The sequence below is a fragment of the Chanos chanos genome, chromosome 4, assembly GCF_902362185.1.
Source record: "Chanos chanos chromosome 4, fChaCha1.1, whole genome shotgun sequence".
NCBI classification, from domain to species: Eukaryota; Metazoa; Chordata; class Actinopteri; order Gonorynchiformes; family Chanidae; genus Chanos; species Chanos chanos.
In genome coordinates, this window is record NC_044498.1 from 29,889,868 (window position 1) to 29,907,218 (window position 17,351).

A 17,351-nucleotide genomic window follows, 5' to 3' on the forward strand; every position below is an offset into this window, starting at 1 on the left:
TCGCACGAAGGCAAGCAATCAAAATCCGTGAATTTCTGTTCAGTTAAGAATTTATGACACATTGCTGTCCTGCATGGTAAGACATCTAAATTCATCATTTCACCATTTCAACACCTTGCAAGATATCAAAATCCCTCAGCAATTTAAAATCTGCAACATCTTGACATCATACATAGCAAATCTGACCTGAATCCAATGAACCATGCAGGAGGAGTATGTCAAAATGTAATGTGTGTCAAAACGCACAAAATCCAAAATAACTCACTTCCGGTTGGGAATAGCTAATACAATGTAATTGCAAATTTGTTCGTCTTGATGAAACCCACATGCCTACAAAATTTGGGGCATGTAGGTGAAACTACATGCTGGGCACAAGACTCGATGCCATATAGGGGTGCTATGGAGTCCCCAGAGGCCAAGCCTCCATCTCCGAGTAACTGTCATAAGCACTGATGTGTGTGCCGAATTTCATGAATTTCGCCTATGGGAACCCCCTAAAAATGGCTAAGTCTTGAAGAAAAAGAATAATAATTATAATAAATATAGCTGCAAGCAGCAATGCTGCGGCCAACCAGCTCATGGGCACCATGGAGACAAGCAATCAGAACGACCCTGGTACAAGACTCCAGTCCATCACTGTGTGGGCAGACTGACCCCCACTCTTAGAGCTTTAGCAGATGCCAAGAAAATCCACATAGCACTCCCATTGCCATAGAAAACCAGGGAAAAAAAGGATAATACCAAGATGGCTATAGAACAAAATGGACAACATAGAGGGTTCATAATTTCTCAATTGGGGTCCTTTACTGTGATAACTCACAAGAATTTTCCATGAAATATCTGCTTTTCTCTGAAGTAATTGGTATTTTACTACATTTTTACTTTTTTCCTGGTATAACGCCCCCATGTGGCCAAAGTAATCCCCCTGGCAATGAAGTTTTTCATGTTTGGCATCAATCCATGCAAGCATTGCTGAGAGAAGCTCACTTCCTGTTTTAAAGGCCACGGCATCAAAGTTCATTGGACAACTGCGGCTGTATGGGTTGGCCTAGCAAAATTCTTTATACAATTTTTGGTCAGACTGGTTTGTAGATGATATGCACCGGATTTGGTGGTGATAGGACCAACGGTCAAAGACTAGTTCACAAAAGTAGGCTTTTCAAAAAACTCAATATGACGGACGATCCAGTATGGAAGATTTTCAAGAAATGGATCCATTCTCCTCAGCATGACCCAGGCAAGTGACACAAAGGTCAGCACTCTAGGTCAATCAGTTCAAAAGTTATAAGCAAAAATGTACTGTGGAATTTGGCCTATTGGTGGCGCTGGAGCCAATGATGGAATGACACCAAATTTGGTGACTGGATACCTTTTACTCTGCTCTATGAGGGTGCCAAATTTCATCGTGATCTATGAAGGGCTTGTATGGTCTACTATTGAAAATTACTAATTCCAAGATGGCTGACAAACAAAATGGCTGATGGCTAGGGGTCATAGTATTCCAGTTAGGGCTTGATACTGTGATGATGCACAAGAAGTTTCGATGAAATATCTGCTTTCGTCTTGGAGTTATGGGTATTTGAATACATTTTTTAATGTTTTTCTGGTATAGCGCCACCACGTGGCCAAATTTAATGAAACCTGGCAGGTATCCAGTACACTGCTAGTCAATGAAGTGTACCAAGTTTGGCATCAATCCAACCAAACATTGCTGAGATATGCTCACTTCCTGTTTTGGTGGCTTTGCCGTCGAAATTCCTCGGACGGTCACGGCCAGATCCTTTGACTTAGCAAAATTCTTTATACAATTTTTGGCCAGACTGGTCTGTAGATGATCTGTACCAAATTTAGTGGTGATTGGATCAATGGTCTAGGATGAGTTCACAAAAGTAGGTTTTAGAAAAATTCAAAATGGCGGAAAATCTGGTGAGGTGAAAATTGACGACAGCATGTCCATTCGACTCATCATGGCCCAAGGATTCAGGAGACAAAAGATCACAGCTCTAAGAGCAGTGGTTCAAAAGTAATAGGCCAAAGTGTACCTTAAAGTTTGGCCTGTTGGTGGCACTAGAGGGCTGCATGGATTGACCCCAAATTTGGGGCCTAGATACCTTGGACTGTCCTCTATCAATGCACTAAATTTCATCAAGATCCACCAAGCGGTTCTATGGGCTGCCATAGACTTCCAGAGGAGAAAACATAATAATAGTAGTGAAAAATTCTAACAATTACAGTAGGGTTCCAGCAGCTTCGCTGGTTGGCCCCTAATAATCCTTATGAAAACAACAGGGCCTTGCACCTTCGGTGCATGCGCCCTCCAGTGGACACCGGAGGCGCAGCACCTTCGGTGCTTGGCCCTTAATAATATTAATCCTTAGGAAAACAATAGGGCGTGGCACAGTGGGTCGTGCTGTCACCTCAAAGCAAGACGGTCTCAGGTTTGATTTCTGGCCGGGCAGCCAGGGTCCTTTCTGTGTGGAGTTTGCATGTTCTCCCCGTGTCTGCGTGGGTTTCCCCTGGGAGCTTCGGTTTCCTCCCACAGTCCAAAGACATGCAGGTTAGGTAAATTGGAGACGCTAAAATGCCCCGGGTATGAATGTGTTTGTCTGTGTGTCTGCCCTGCAATGGACAGGTGACCTGTCCAGGGTGTTTCCCTGCCTTTTGCCATTTGAGCGCTGGGATAGGCTCCAGCACCCCCCGCAACCCTAATTAGGATAAGCGGCTTGGATAATGAGTGAGTGAGTGAGGAAAACAATAGGGCCTTGCACCTTCGGTGGACACCAGTGGCGCAGCAACTTTGGTGCTCAGGCCTTAATAACCCTTATGGCAAGACATATATAATTATGATATATGATATATAATTATGATATATGATTATGATAAAATCTCTGATTATGATAAAATCTATACTTTTTATATTTTTAATCACTCTCATCAAATAAAGTTTCTGCATGACTAAGTTGTTCAGCTCGGACTACTCTACCTATGTTTTATGGAAGAACCATCCACTGCCTGCAATGTTTATAGTCATTACACTTCAGTATTTTGCACATGTAAATGAAACAATAGTAACATTTCTGAGTTTAGGCCTGGAAACTGTTTATATCACTGTTTATTATATTTTTGTATTTCATCAGATGTGTGGTAATATTTTTGTATGGAACACGTGTAGAAGTCATACTGCCTGATTTCTCACTTATCAAAAGAGCACAAATGACTTGCAGAACTGGTCGATACTCTTTAGCCATAGATTTGGGCACACATCATAGCTGATAGAAAAGCAATAAGGTCTCTTTTAGATGATGGTTTGATTGGGTCACATGATCTACAATACCACTCACGCACTGTCAGAAAGTTCAAGTGAGACATATTACAAAGCTATTAAAAAGTTTTCAGTTAATTGTCTGGTCTCACATTGGACTGTCTGAATCTCTGCCTTAATGCCATCCAGCTGACTGAGAGATTCCACTCTATAGTATGGAACACCACGGATTTGTCAATTAGTCATTTAGCCTGAGAATTTCAAGGCTGTCCAATAGGAGGGTTCCTTAACTCTTTTCCGATTCGACAGATTAAACCACTGGCTGAAATGATCTGGCTAACAGGCAAATCCTCCATTATTTTGGAAATCTGAAATAAATTGGAGGTTTACACAGTGTTTTCAAGACGTACTGCAGCCAGCTGATAATGGAGATCCTGATGTAGTTAGAATAAAGCTACATTTTACCTTACTGAACAACAGAGCAACAGAGCCAGCCAGGTTCTTTGATATAGTTTATTAAATATTGCATAATACTGAGATCACAGCAGTAAATGATGTTTCTTTTTAAATTTAATATCGTAATTACAACAGCACCGCAAATCAAAGCAAACAAACAAACCCTGCAGTGTGCACCTCTGTAAATGGAGGATTATGATAATGACTAACGCATGAGAGGCACTGAGTCACACATGTTAAATGTGGACTACTGCGTGGACGTGGCTGTCATTTCCTTCGGTAAATACTACAACTTGTGCTAAGGCAGTCGATAACATCCCTCAGCAGGACCTTCTGTGGTAATCAAGGCAAAATTAAAACCAGGCACAACTCAATGAAACCGATTGTAACAAAAGGCATGAAAATTCAAACACAGTGGGAGCTAACGTTAATTCCTATACATTGTACTGTCTGTGCTCAGCCACTCTAACCCTGTGTTTGGCCAAAAGCCTTCAGACTAAATAGACCAGGACACTCGGAGCTTTCTGTGACTTCAACCATGTGCATTCTCATTTTAATATACATATTTACAGTTCTTATAGGCTAGGTGAAAATACAGATTTACATGTTTGTTCATGCTTAACGCGTGGATTCCCTACACGGTTGTGTACTCTCATGTTTTAAGGGTGTGGAATTATTACATTCGTATGTCACACTGTACCTCCAGTGTGTTTGTGATACCATTCAAATCGAGTCTGTTCTGACTGACTCTGACAAGGTCTTTGAGACTATCAGTAAAATTCTTAAATTGAGCAAATTTTTATTTACTGGTTTAGGATTCCTTAATCAATAGACAGGTCTGCCAGCAACACGTTCAGTAGAAAATATGGGGTTAAAAAACACTGCTGTTTGTTGCGATGTGTGTGATAATACAAAGCCAACACAAAGCCAAAACCATAGAGAAACATGTGCAGGACCTCATAAAGACACTGTAAATGGAGAGAACCTTCTGAGACTACATACTCATCCTGAGCCTCTGACAAGCTCAGGAGTTTAATACCAGTGTCACCCACTAGAGGTCATACTCCTGAAAGATGCAGAGGCTTAATGTGGCCTGTGACAATTTGTCAGCAACCTCCCTGATAATCAGAATGCTGGATCCAAAACATATAGGTCAATATTTCAGTAACTGGTTGATGACACATATTAACAGTGATTGTTTCAATTCAACAGTGTTAAAACACTACTTATATCTTCAGTTTAGTTTGTGAAAAATGACACCAGCACAAAAGTGGAGACAGATTTGACCACTTCACACAAATGACTAATCAGGCGGCAATTAGAGGTTACAGGTTTTTCAGAAAAACAAAAGTATTGTCCAATATGTTAGAGGAATATTCAAAGATACATATGTAAACCTGCAGAGGAAAATTGTCACTAGCATGGTAATAAAATGAGCTGTCATCTGATGTCCTTGCATTGCACCTTAAATCTACAATCATACACATATACTGATTGCTCCTCTAGAAAACAGGACACACTGTGGAGATGTGTAGAGCAAGACACATTGTCCCGGGGTCAGTACTCTACTCAGAAGCTTAATAATTATTCACCCTTTCTTTGTTTTTAGAGATTGGATTAACTGTCCGGATTAAGCATTGATTAATTGGTTATCTCTTAATTTAGCATTTACATTTTCATGTGTCATTTTGAAGTTTGTTTTTCTTTAGTGGCATGAGCAAATGCTTAAAATGTTATATGATGGCATTAAGTGCTTTCTTTTTTTTTAACCAAGATGCATCAAAACTGACCTACAGTGCCAAATCAGACAATCAGGTTTATTCAGCTGTCTTTGGATGTATAGCTTAATTAGACAAGTTTAACTTGAATGATGACTGCTTCCTCAGGTACTGAGCACAATCATCCCAGTTCTTTAAAGAGAAAAAACAAATAATAATGTTCAGATGTGTAAAGGTTTCCAACACAATGGGCATCATCTGTACATGGTACAAATTTCCACAAGGCACCAATGCTAAGTGGGGCCAGTACATCCTCTGATATATCAAACACTGCATGGAGGTTTTCCATTCAGAGTGCAGTTTGGAACAGGACTAGAGTTAAAAATTGTCCAAGGGCACTCTGTCTCCACCTGCAACATTAACACTGATTTCTTGAGTGCTTTCAGAGTTTTTTTGTTTTCCAAAAAATAAACTGAAACCATACCCAGACTTTTAAAAACAGCATGGGCCATGCATTCAAACAGGTCGAAAGGAATTCTGAAATGCAGGTGTTGGAATATGATTGGTTGGACCTGGTCCAAACGTCTTTATGTAGCATGAAGCTTGAAACTAGTGTTTCAAACCAAACACAGTCACTGAATTTCCACTGGACATGGGTATTGGTCCAAAAGACCTTGAGCAAATATGTAAACTTTGCACATAAATACCACTCTAATGTCTTTAAAAAACTGTTATTGCACATGTGGTTCCTTAATAAATAGTGATAGACAATCTGTATGTCTGAACATGTGGCATTTGAAAAGACAGCTGAATTAGCCCTGATGTCTGACACATATCGCAACCTTTCAGAGATCACCACATCAGGGTCTTCTTTTGGACCACTTACCAATCCAGAACCTTTTCTGTACTAACATATCCTTCTGTTCCTTCAAAAAAACTTCAAAAAAACAAAAAAAATCTAATCTCTGCAATTCAAATGACACTGTAAGACTAGAGTATATACAACATATAATAATGACTAGCTTTCTGACAGGTGTTTTGGCTTATACTCCATTGTTTCTGAACATACGGTGAGTCTGTCAAGTATATAATGCAGTGAAGGTACTGCATGCTTTAGTTTCAGCTGTGAATCTACATTGGAAATTCTCTGTCTTGCTCCCCCTGCTGGCCTCTATAAAAATTTTTTATTTTCATTCAGGGTTATTAAAAGGACCTCACCAGGGTAGCAGGAGGAAAAAAAAAAAAAATCATGCCAGTGAAATGGCAACTTCTTGCCATCCCTTTAGTGTCGTTAATCGTCTGAATTTGAACTTGAACCAAGCTGAATCGAGTTTGCTCAGCTGAAAAAGGTGGTGAATTTCACTGAGTTAGTTATAATTTTAAGAACCACCCCCCCCCATGTGTTCTTCACTGACATGCCAGGAGCCTTACTCATAACATACTCAGACATATGCATTCACCTGGCTAAGATACAATCCTCAAAAAGAGAAAAAAAACAAACAAACAAAAAAGGAAAAAAAAAATAAAAGTCAAACACTCAAGCGCTACAGTAATGATATGCCAAATGCTTCAGGCAGCCAAAGGCAAACTTCACAATCTTCTTAGACACACTGTACAGTTTTACAGGTTACAAGTTGACGGCCTTCACGTAGTTCCCAGGGAAGGTGCCAAACTGTTTCGTTCTCTTGGAGGTTCCTGCACAACAGACAGAAAGGGTCAGAGCCATATTCAAATATCCAGCTTTACAGCCAGAGAGTGGAAAAAAGATAATAATAATAATAATAACAATAATAATAATAATGGGTTTCACATTTCTCCATTCATATATACTCAAGAAAATGTTTATGTTTTGGAAACACAGCTAAAATTTCTCTCGCACATTTCTGCAGAATAATTTGTTGAATGGACTAGGAAGCCAAATGCAGCTATCAAATCTAGTCCAGCTCTGACGCGCTGGGGCAGTGATTTGACTGTGCTCTGACTCTGTGGGCGACACATACCGACGAACCAACCGTCATCACACTTCTCCATCACGCTGACCAGATCTCCTTCCTGGAGTTCCAGCTCATCTTCATTCTGTGGCACATAACTGTATAGAGCCTGGAAACTACAGTACAACACCACAAATCCATCAGACACAAAACTACACCACAAACCCATCAGACATATAAAACTACACAACACTACAAATCCAGACACATAAAACTACACAACACTACAAATCCTTCAGACACGAAAAACTATACAACATCACAAATCCATCAGACACATAAAACTACACAACACTACAAATCCTCCAGTCACATGAAACAATACAACATCACAAATCCATCAGACACATCAAATCCAGCAAATACAGAGGTCAGGTCGTTCCAATATGTGTAAGTTCAATTAAGATTTTCTTTTTGTTCAGCTCCAGCCTTTCAGTTATTTCCTGTGAAAGGCTTAAGAATGAACCACTGCACGTCATTTGTCCCAGTCACAGTGAAGGAAAAAGTGAAAAATTATAGGATACACTGGACCACATTGTGCACCACCTGACTATAGTGTGTCTTCAAACTAGACTGCTACCACATACATGTGTGTGTGAGTGTGTGTATGAGATGTGTATGTGTGCACAGTCTCTTCAAATCAGTCTAAACAGTTTTGCTCTTCCCAGTGTTTGGTTTGATTTTGGCTCTTACAGAAAAATCCTACATGCACTACAGTTAAAAGACAGGCTGTGTCCGAAATGGCATACTACATACTACTCGCATACTGATCTTGACGTAAAAGTAGTAAGTAGTATGCAGTACGTGAAAAATAAAAATTTTGCAGTACACGACAGTTACCCGGATGATGTACTACTCTGGCGAAAATTTGCAGTATACAACCGGAGCTCACTTCGTCGGGTACAGCATCCCATGAAGCAACGCGGTGATTTCCAACTGTCAAAAAATTTTCAAAACATGGCGGAAAGCGACAGAACCAGCTTCAACTTCAACTGCAGCTGCAGTTCCGAATATAAATGTATCAGTTGCATATTTTGGTGTAATAAGTCTTCATACGCTTTCTTATAGGGCTACTTTTGATACATATTTGTGGTAGTCACGTGTTGTTCGATTTTAACAGAACAGATAGCCCAACCAATAGCAAAGTGTAGTGCACTACACGAAAGTTCTCATAATTGCATACCATACTGTATACTAGCGTGTGGAGTAGTGTGCAGTACGCAGTGTATACTAGGCTAGTATGCAGTACGCAGTACGCTAGTATGCCATTTCGGACACAGCCACAGTGATTACACACCTGACAACAGTGTACCTAATTCAGGCAGTCTTCCAGACATTACACAACTGACAACAGTGCACCTGATTCAGGTAGTCTTCCAAACACTACACACATGACAACACTGCACCTGATTCAGGTAGTCTATCAACCACTACACAGCTGACAACAGTGCACCTGATTCAGTTAGCCTTCCAAACACTACACACCTGACAAAAGGACCTGGATATATTATAAGGATAAATAAGCAGCATTGTGATGAAACTGGGCAACTGTAGTCCACACACATACATTACACACACACATGCGTGCACACATTACACACACACACACACACACACACACACACACACACTCACAGCTAATACTCACATTCCGCAGCTCATACGTCCAGGCTCGGGGCTGCTGCTGTGAGACTGGGGTTGCTGGGAAATGATGAGAGAGTGTTTACTTGGGTGAGGCAGGAGTTTGTGGGCAGAGTCTATGGGACGTGACAGCGTGCTGCAGTACCTCACTGAGGTCTCAGCAATATTCATGATCTCATTACACACTGCCTCCTAATGGAGGGGAGGTCAAGATGGAGAAAGTACCCAGATCCCCAAGCCCAGAGGTCAACACCAGAGTCATTCAGACGGAAGTGTGGGTTGGCAAGTGGGAAGGTTAGAGGAAACAGGAAAGAAGGGATCCAGTAAGTAAGAAGGCAGAGAGGAAGGAGGGAGGGTGTCCGTTAAAGCCGGGGAAGCCGGGGGTGGTGATGGAATCCAGAGGGCAAGCATGGAAGAGCAAGACAGAAGAATGAGTTTATGAAGAAAGAGTGCAATATTAGTCAAGATCAGGGAAGACATGCATCTATCTTACACACACATTTTTAATTCATGATTAGGATAGTTCATTCCCAGTCCATTCATATGGTTTTCCTTCCTGCAGTATTTTAGTTTAAGCCTTGTTCTACCAAACCAGATTCAACTTTTCATCTGCTTGAAAAAAAAGGCTAGTTGATTACTTGAATCAATTGTGTTAGTGCAGGGCTAAATCAAAAATGGTAAATGCAGAGTGAATCATAGGTATGGATTGAGCAAGATTAAAAGTTACTGAAAAATATATAGAAATGGAAAAAAATGAGAAATTAAAAGGATTGAGAATGACAGGTTAAACAAACAATCCAAATAGATCATGAACAGCATAATATTTTCCATTGTCTTATGCACATAAACATTCCACAATGTGGTATCAAATGGGTGTTGTATGTATCAGGTACAATCTAAAAATGTGACCGGTGTCATGTTTATCTTTAAGCAGTGGCTGATTGTTCACGGTGGAAGTCCCTTACCGTGAATGAGTTTGCATTCATATTGTCTGGGATGTCAAACAACATGACTGGACTTCTGGAGGATCGCTCCTGGTAGTCGCTTTGGCTCTTCAAAGGCTGAGGAGAAAAACAACATGATGGGAAAATTCAACCCGTTTGAATGTGGTAACACCAACACAGGTAAAAAGTTGCCCTGAGGTACAGCTCCACGGTCAGCTCAACTTTATTCACACACTTGGATGTTAGAACTTGGGAAAAGAGAGTCTGGCTCTCAGTCTGTGCCTCAGGGTAACAGGAGAGTTTGGGAAACAGTTGTGTGTTAGTAACAGGAATCACACTGTGACAATAAACCACACATGATGTAACCCTTACTTCACAGAGGAAATTGTGAGGAGATAGCTTTAAATAGGCCTTCATAGGTACTGTTGTCATTGTGTTGCTATATTAATACTGTATATTTCTTCACTCATATACAAGCTGTAACACACGAGGATGACATGGCCTTTCTGTAACCTGTGTCATGTTTGATCAGTTTCGATCAGCTCCCTCCAACCTTTCTCTTAAACACAAGCACAAGACAAAATGGACAGTTTCCTGACATGAATCAGGTTGTTTGAAATCCACACAGTAACCACAGAATCTCAGGCACTATCACTTTCTCCCAACTTCCAAATCAATCACGACATGCACAGCCACGCATCATCCGAAACAAGCAGCAGAATGTATTTTAGAACACATTTCAGTCCCCACACACTCAAAACACCTCTACTGTTCTCTCTCACCTCAGCAGGTTAGTAGTGTACACACGTCTCCATGCAGTTTGTTTCTGTGACACCACCCACACAGTCAAAGCTCTGTACTAAAGACATGTGTGAAAATTCATCCTTGCAAAGGCTAGCTGTCCAAGCCACAAGCTAATAGTCAAAACCTCTCTCTCAAAACCTCTCTCTCACTAGACTCTGCCTTAGTTGTGTCGGGCTGCACTGCACACCATGCAGGATATACCTCCACTGGTCTGTTCCCCCAGTCATAAGGGACCTGACGGCCACTGCCTCCCCTGTCTCCCTCTCTCCCCTCAGTCAGCTCCAGGGGGCTGGCACCTGCCAGCCATCCCTCCAGCCCAGCCCCCCCACAGGGACTCAGGCTGCGGGACAGGCGGGGGGAGGGTGGGGAGAGGAGGAAGTCCTCACCCTGGGGGGGAGTGAAGGTGAGGAAGGGGGTGGCGGAGCTGGGGCGGGGTGGGCAGGGGGGTGGCAGAGGGGAGGATGACGGGGAGGCTGTTGGAGAGATGCCGTAGGGGCTCCCACTGACAGGGGGCACGGGGCTGGCAGACAGAGGGGGGGGCAAGTACTCGCCCAGTCGGTAGGACAAGCTGGGCAAGGGAGGGGGAGGAGGGGTAGGGGCCGCTGGGGGGCTGCCCCCACCCACGGTCAGAGAAATCCACTCGTTGGAGATGGCGTGAACCTCAGGAGAGACGGAGCGGCATGGGGAGCGCGGGAGGGGGAGGGGAGACGTGGTAAGCCGGTTACGTATTGGCTTTAAGAGGACAGGGAGTCATACAAGAGAGATGGAGAAAGAGAGGAGAAGGGATAATGAACAGACAGGGAAAGGAAAAGTGAAACATCAAATAATTGAAAAAGAATGAAAATGAAGAAAAATGAAAATTGCCCAATGAAGCCCGTGTCAAACTTAAAAAAGAGGAATCACTTTTTCTTACAAAGATGTCTTGAACAGAGTTCATCCAAATGAGACTGACAGGTGTGAAGGTCAATGAGAACTCTTTACCTGTGGGGAGGCATTTGTGCTGCGGTGAGGCGATTGGCTGAGGGGAGGATCTGGGTAGTCCACGCCGTTTTTGACTCGGGGTCTTTTGTGCACCTCTATGTAAGTGACAGGGAAGATGCCCTGCCTGTTGGTGCCTGAGATTTTGCCCTCATACCAGTTCTCATCCACCCTGCGAATCAGTGTGATACGTTCCCCCTGCAGGAGAAGGGCAGAACTGCATCAATACTTTATACGCCAAACTGATCACCAAGTTACAGTGTTTGGATGAAAAGAACCAGGCTATTTTTTATAATTTGTATAGCAATTGTTATAACAGTTAAAAGTTTATCAAAAACACTTTTAATGTCCATGTAAAAACACTGCAGCATGAAATTCTTACGTGTTTCAGTGTGTGTGTAGTGAATTTCACATCCTAACTGGGTCAGAGACTGTATTAGACTGAGAGGAAGCACAGGCCCTTGGCTATACCTTTCTGAAGGACATCTCCACGGCCGTGTCACCAGTGAAATTAAAACGGGCGATGGCCTCTCCATACTCAAGCACTTGGACTGGAGCACTCTTCTTAGGCTGGGCTTTCTCTGTGGGTGGAAGGAGCTGGAAGAACAGCCAAGACAGAGAGGTAAGGTATAACTGAACAGCTAAGGCAGAGAGGTAAGGTATAACTGAACAGCTAAGACAGAGAGGTAAGGTATAACTGAACAGCTAAGACAGAGAGGTAAGGTATAACTGAACAGCTAAGGCAGAGAGGTAAGGTATAACTGAACAGCTAAGGCAGAGAGGTAAGGTATAACTGAACAGCTAAGACAGAGAGGTGAGGTATAACTGAACAGCTAAGGCAGAGAGGTAAGGTGTAACTGAACAGCCAAGACAGAGAGGTATGGTATAACTGAACAGAGACTCCAATCAGCCCTGCTACATATAGGAACTGCTCTATGTCACTGTTTTAAAACCAGCTCTTCCTCATCTAATGCTAATAACAACAAACACAGAACTGTCACAGAACAATCATCTGCCTAAAACTTCATTAGAAGAACTGACAATGCACCCCCCTCCCCCACGAGACAAACCCAAAACACAAACAAAAAACATTTTTGCCATAGCTTCTATGTATAGAGTACGATAAAGAGTATCAATTAAGTAAAGGAGAGGTGACAAAAGCAGTTTATTTACTGACTGTTGTTTAGGCAGACATTACAATATATTCCAGATATGATGTTCTGAGACAGAGTTGACGTACCTCAACGTAACTGCGTGGGAAAATGCCCACTCTGCCATGGTGCTCTCCTTCATACCAGTTCAGGTCCACCTGTCGGTAGATGTAGACGATGTCTCCCTTTTGAAATGGCAATTCCCTGAAAAAAGGAGAAGCGTTGAGTGTGATAAAGAATCAGTTACAATGCTCTCCAAGTCTTTTTCCTTCAACCACATAGACATTCTTTTAGAGTTATGTTCTTGGCTTACACCTCATCTTTAATCATAGCGAATTAACTATCTGTGGGTGACATGAACAAATGCCTCTTTGATGTAAGTAAACACAATGTATGTTCTTTTAAAAATTAACAAAATCTGTCACATCAGTCTAGAGGCCTTGAAACAAGATAAGAAATGATTATAAAGATGTCCACAAATATATTTTAGATTTATGAGATTTATTTAATAAATGGAAGCAGTTGCTTATCATCACTACCTTGGATGGGTCAAATGCAGAGGTCAAATTTCCCCATTGTGTGGACAAATAAAGTAAACTTAACTTATCAAATTTGTGGAAATGAGCTATGAAAATAAACCAGAATGCTCAGTTTCATTAATTAATTAATTAATTAATTTGTTTATTGAAAACAGTTAAACGAATGCCATCCACAGGGGAGTGGGAGTGTTACTCACTTTAGACTCTCTGCTTTGAAGTCAAATTTGGCCAAGGCAGGCGTTCTCTGTGAAAAGACAAGTTACATCATAAATCCGTAGAATCTGAAGAGGCCATGTGAGGACAACACTCTCAGATCAATACTATAAGATATATGTGTTATATTATCTTATACAGTATTATAAGATATATTAATGTACATGTTAAAGGGTGATAGTTTCTCCTGCTCTGTGTCTGAGTTACACATGCTGTGCATCCCCATAAAAAGGGTGCTCTGTGATGCTTCATTAATTAATTCATTAATAATGTGTCCCTGCCCCACACATTGTGCTGCACGTTCAGAGCTCTGTTCACTTTTTCATTTAGCCCACTGCAGCAGTTCTGAATTCTATTAGTTATCGACCAGGCCTTCAATACCGTAGTTTAACAGCTGTGAGGGAAACAGCATGACTGTTGTTTGTAATAGTACCTTACTGATAGTCTCAGCAGTTGTCAGTGCCTGTTACAGTGTGTAGATAGACACAGGAGGATGGCTGCGCTTCAGTAAAATGTACAGGTGATCAGGTATCTGTTTAAAATCTGTATATACTGCAGGCATCCACCACTACATTTACCATATATTAATGTACACGCTAACCAGTAGCTGACCAATAAATCATTTTTCATTGTCATCGTGATATGAACATACGCAATAAACACATCGCAAAAGACTGCCTGAAATGCGACGAATAAGAAAAATCATTTTGTTTACACGTGCCATGCATTCACATTCAGCATGTGAACATTTGACTTATCAGATGGAGCCCTGGATACATGGGCCATACATATATACCATTTAGACAATCAGATGAAGCCCCAGTTAGGTGTCAACTACCCTCAGATTAATAGGTGTCAATTTGGTGGTGACTGCAAGGTTAGCTAGCACAATGGCTGAGGAAGGAGAGAAGAACGAGGAAAATGTGGTTGACAAAGACCTTGTGGTGAAAAAGAATAGCACCTCTGCTACTTGGAATTATTTTGGATTCAGGAGAGACAATGTGTTACAAACACAGGTATTGTGTAAAACAAGCTGAACAGTTGTGGCAACTTCCAGAGGAAACACAACCAACCTCCATTACCACCTGCAATACAACGATGAAGAACTACACAAACAATTCAAAACCAGCCAAAACACAAAACCACAAATGTCGAGTAGCAGCAAATCTAGAACCTTGCCATCGTTGCAACAACAGTCCATTTTTTATAATTTTATAATTTTTATAATGTCTTTTTTAACTTAATGTTCTGTTTAACTGGGTGAGTAATCATGCGCAACTTGTTCAATAAAAACATGTTTGAAATAATTTATTTCATTTCCCTATTCAATGGGAATAGGCTATTCAGTGTTTGGGGTCTATGTTAGCAGTGCACCTATTAAAGCAGAAAGACAGAAAGAACTGTATTAGCTAATATGCACACCTTAATATTTGTTCATTTATCGCTAGTCATATCGTCATCACAATATTGAACAATGTTATCGCACATTGCAGATTTTCCTCACATCGTGCAAAAAAGCTTATGGCTCAGATCATGGTATCCAAATTAACAATGTTATAAACTAATGCTTTACACTTAGACATGCTGTAGTAGGCAAGCTGAAAAAATCTGGTGTAGTGCATGAGTGTAAGGTGAGATAGTCTTTGCATGCTGTCAGACAGGCACAAACCACAGAGTGGGGAGTATAGTTTCAACAGCTGCTTACAGCATTGTTTATAGGATTTATGACAAAGCAAATGGGATCTTATGATGTGGGGTCAAAAACCAGGAAAACCAGGTAAATAATATAAATAATTTTTTTTTCACTATTTTGAACAACTTCATTGTTGCACATGACAACTAAGTTGTTTGAACACAGTGTGTTAAGGTACTTCACTTAATACAGCATCAGTGTGGCTGAGAACTAGACAAAGAAATCTGGAGCCATCAACTAGCTATTCAAATACAGGAACCATCAGCACATCCACAGCTGTCACTGTCACAAAAACAAACACACACACACACACACACACACACCCACACATGCACAGACACACATAGCCATATCTCATCCAGGGAAATGGGGAAGGTTGAGTGTACCTCTGACCCAGACTTCCGTTTCTCCGTGTTGTCGATTGTGAGCAGATCTCCGAAGCGGTCGTTGGTAATGAACTGGTGGTGCGTCAAAACAATGCCGGCATGCCGTCGTGATGCTATATCAGCCTCCTCCTGTTCTCGCTTCAGTCGCCTCTGCTCCTCCAGAATTTTCTGCCAATAAATTGAAGGTGTTTTTGATTATCCAAATATGAACAGACATGTAATGCTCTCTGTAGCACTGTTGGTGTCTCACCATCTAGCCCATCATGTGTACTTTATCAGCACTGTATGTAACGTGTGTCTTTATTCTTATGGGTCTGATCAGTAGCCTTCAGTGCAGACACACTACTGCACTGTATGGAATTTACCGTCATCCTCTTTTCAGAAAACAAACCTCTTCATTAACTCAGACTGATCAGTCTATTTGTTTTCCTTGAAATTCTTTAAAATGCCAAACTATGAAAGTAGAGAGGGCCTCAGCATCCTGTCTAACGAAGAGTTACTCTCCTGCTACTCTCCAATTGGTATGACATGTGGTGGGATGTGGCTTCCAGGGCTCATTAGGATTCAAAGAAATCTTCTAACTGTAACAAAATTAATCAGTATAGATTATACCATATTTGTCTTGTCTATGATTATTTAGTGTGACAACAGTAGACATGACATGTAATATATTAAAGACTTTCTTATGTCACTGTTGACACAATGCTGAACATAAAACAGCCCCAATATAGTTAATATAGAATATAGAAGTGTGACAGAGAACTATGAAGGAGAACTGTGAAGGAGAACTGTAAAGGAAAACCATGCAGGAGAACTATGAACCATACCTCTTTATCTCCGTACCGTCTTCGCGCGGCCTCATCTGGGCTCTCTCCACGGTCCCCTTGGCTTAACGCATGTGAGGAATCTGAATCTGTCAGAAAAAAAGGAAAAGAACTTTATCATTCTGTTCAATAAGCTGATGTGATTCATCAAAGAAACATCAGGTTTTCAAGGCATCCAGGAGTACTTAGGAAAATGGCTGAGAGATGAATCATGACAATCTCACAGTGAGAGCAAAGCAAAAGTATACAAATGGGAGCACAACATAAGTATGTACACACAATGGCTTACAGACATTTTAAAAAGCTTTGCAAATACAATTATCACAATTACATTCATCTTGGCTAAACCTGCGTGAAACATTATGCCAGTTATATTTGACCCAGCCTGTGACCATGTAAAACAACAAAAATCCAAAGAGATTACTCAGATCCATTATGGGCTGTGTTCACACATGGTTCCAAAACCAACTGGATATCTGTGAATCCAACCTGTGTCTTGCTATGTGAGATTCACATTGTCACGTGGTCACACCCTTGGCCTGTCATAATAATTTAGTTCACTACCATGAAGTGTCGCCCAGCATTCTCACACTGAGGTTACTTATCACATATAGAGTGATGGAGAGAAGCGTCAGTGTAAGCTAAAATGGAGCTACACTATCAGAGCACATCGCCAGGGTCTTGGGAGAGAATAATTATCAGTGACCCTAGAAACAACGCCAATAAATATTTAAAAGCCCAAAAGTCCTTA

At 41.3% G+C, this 17,351-nt stretch overlaps 1 protein-coding gene across 1 annotated transcript in view; it reads right to left on the reverse strand.

The window, feature by feature from the left end:
- Positions 1 to 6,982: 6,982 nt before the first annotated feature.
- Positions 6,983 to 17,351, reverse strand: part of sorbs1 (sorbin and SH3 domain containing 1) — a 60,455-nt gene continuing 50,086 nt past the window's right edge. Inside the window, exons 17-27 of the mRNA XM_030771876.1 lie at positions 16,604 to 16,689; positions 15,777 to 15,944; positions 13,682 to 13,728; positions 13,035 to 13,149; positions 12,266 to 12,391; positions 11,798 to 11,992; positions 11,018 to 11,548; positions 10,034 to 10,129; positions 9,076 to 9,260; positions 7,437 to 7,543; positions 6,983 to 7,131 (exon numbers count right to left, since the gene is read on the reverse strand). Of these exons, the coding sequence (XP_030627736.1) occupies positions 7,064 to 7,131; positions 7,437 to 7,543; positions 9,076 to 9,260; positions 10,034 to 10,129; positions 11,018 to 11,548; positions 11,798 to 11,992; positions 12,266 to 12,391; positions 13,035 to 13,149; positions 13,682 to 13,728; positions 15,777 to 15,944; positions 16,604 to 16,689 (1,724 nt within the window). The 3' untranslated portion in view covers positions 6,983 to 7,063. The remainder of the gene's footprint in view (positions 7,132 to 7,436; positions 7,544 to 9,075; positions 9,261 to 10,033; positions 10,130 to 11,017; positions 11,549 to 11,797; positions 11,993 to 12,265; positions 12,392 to 13,034; positions 13,150 to 13,681; positions 13,729 to 15,776; positions 15,945 to 16,603; positions 16,690 to 17,351) is intronic.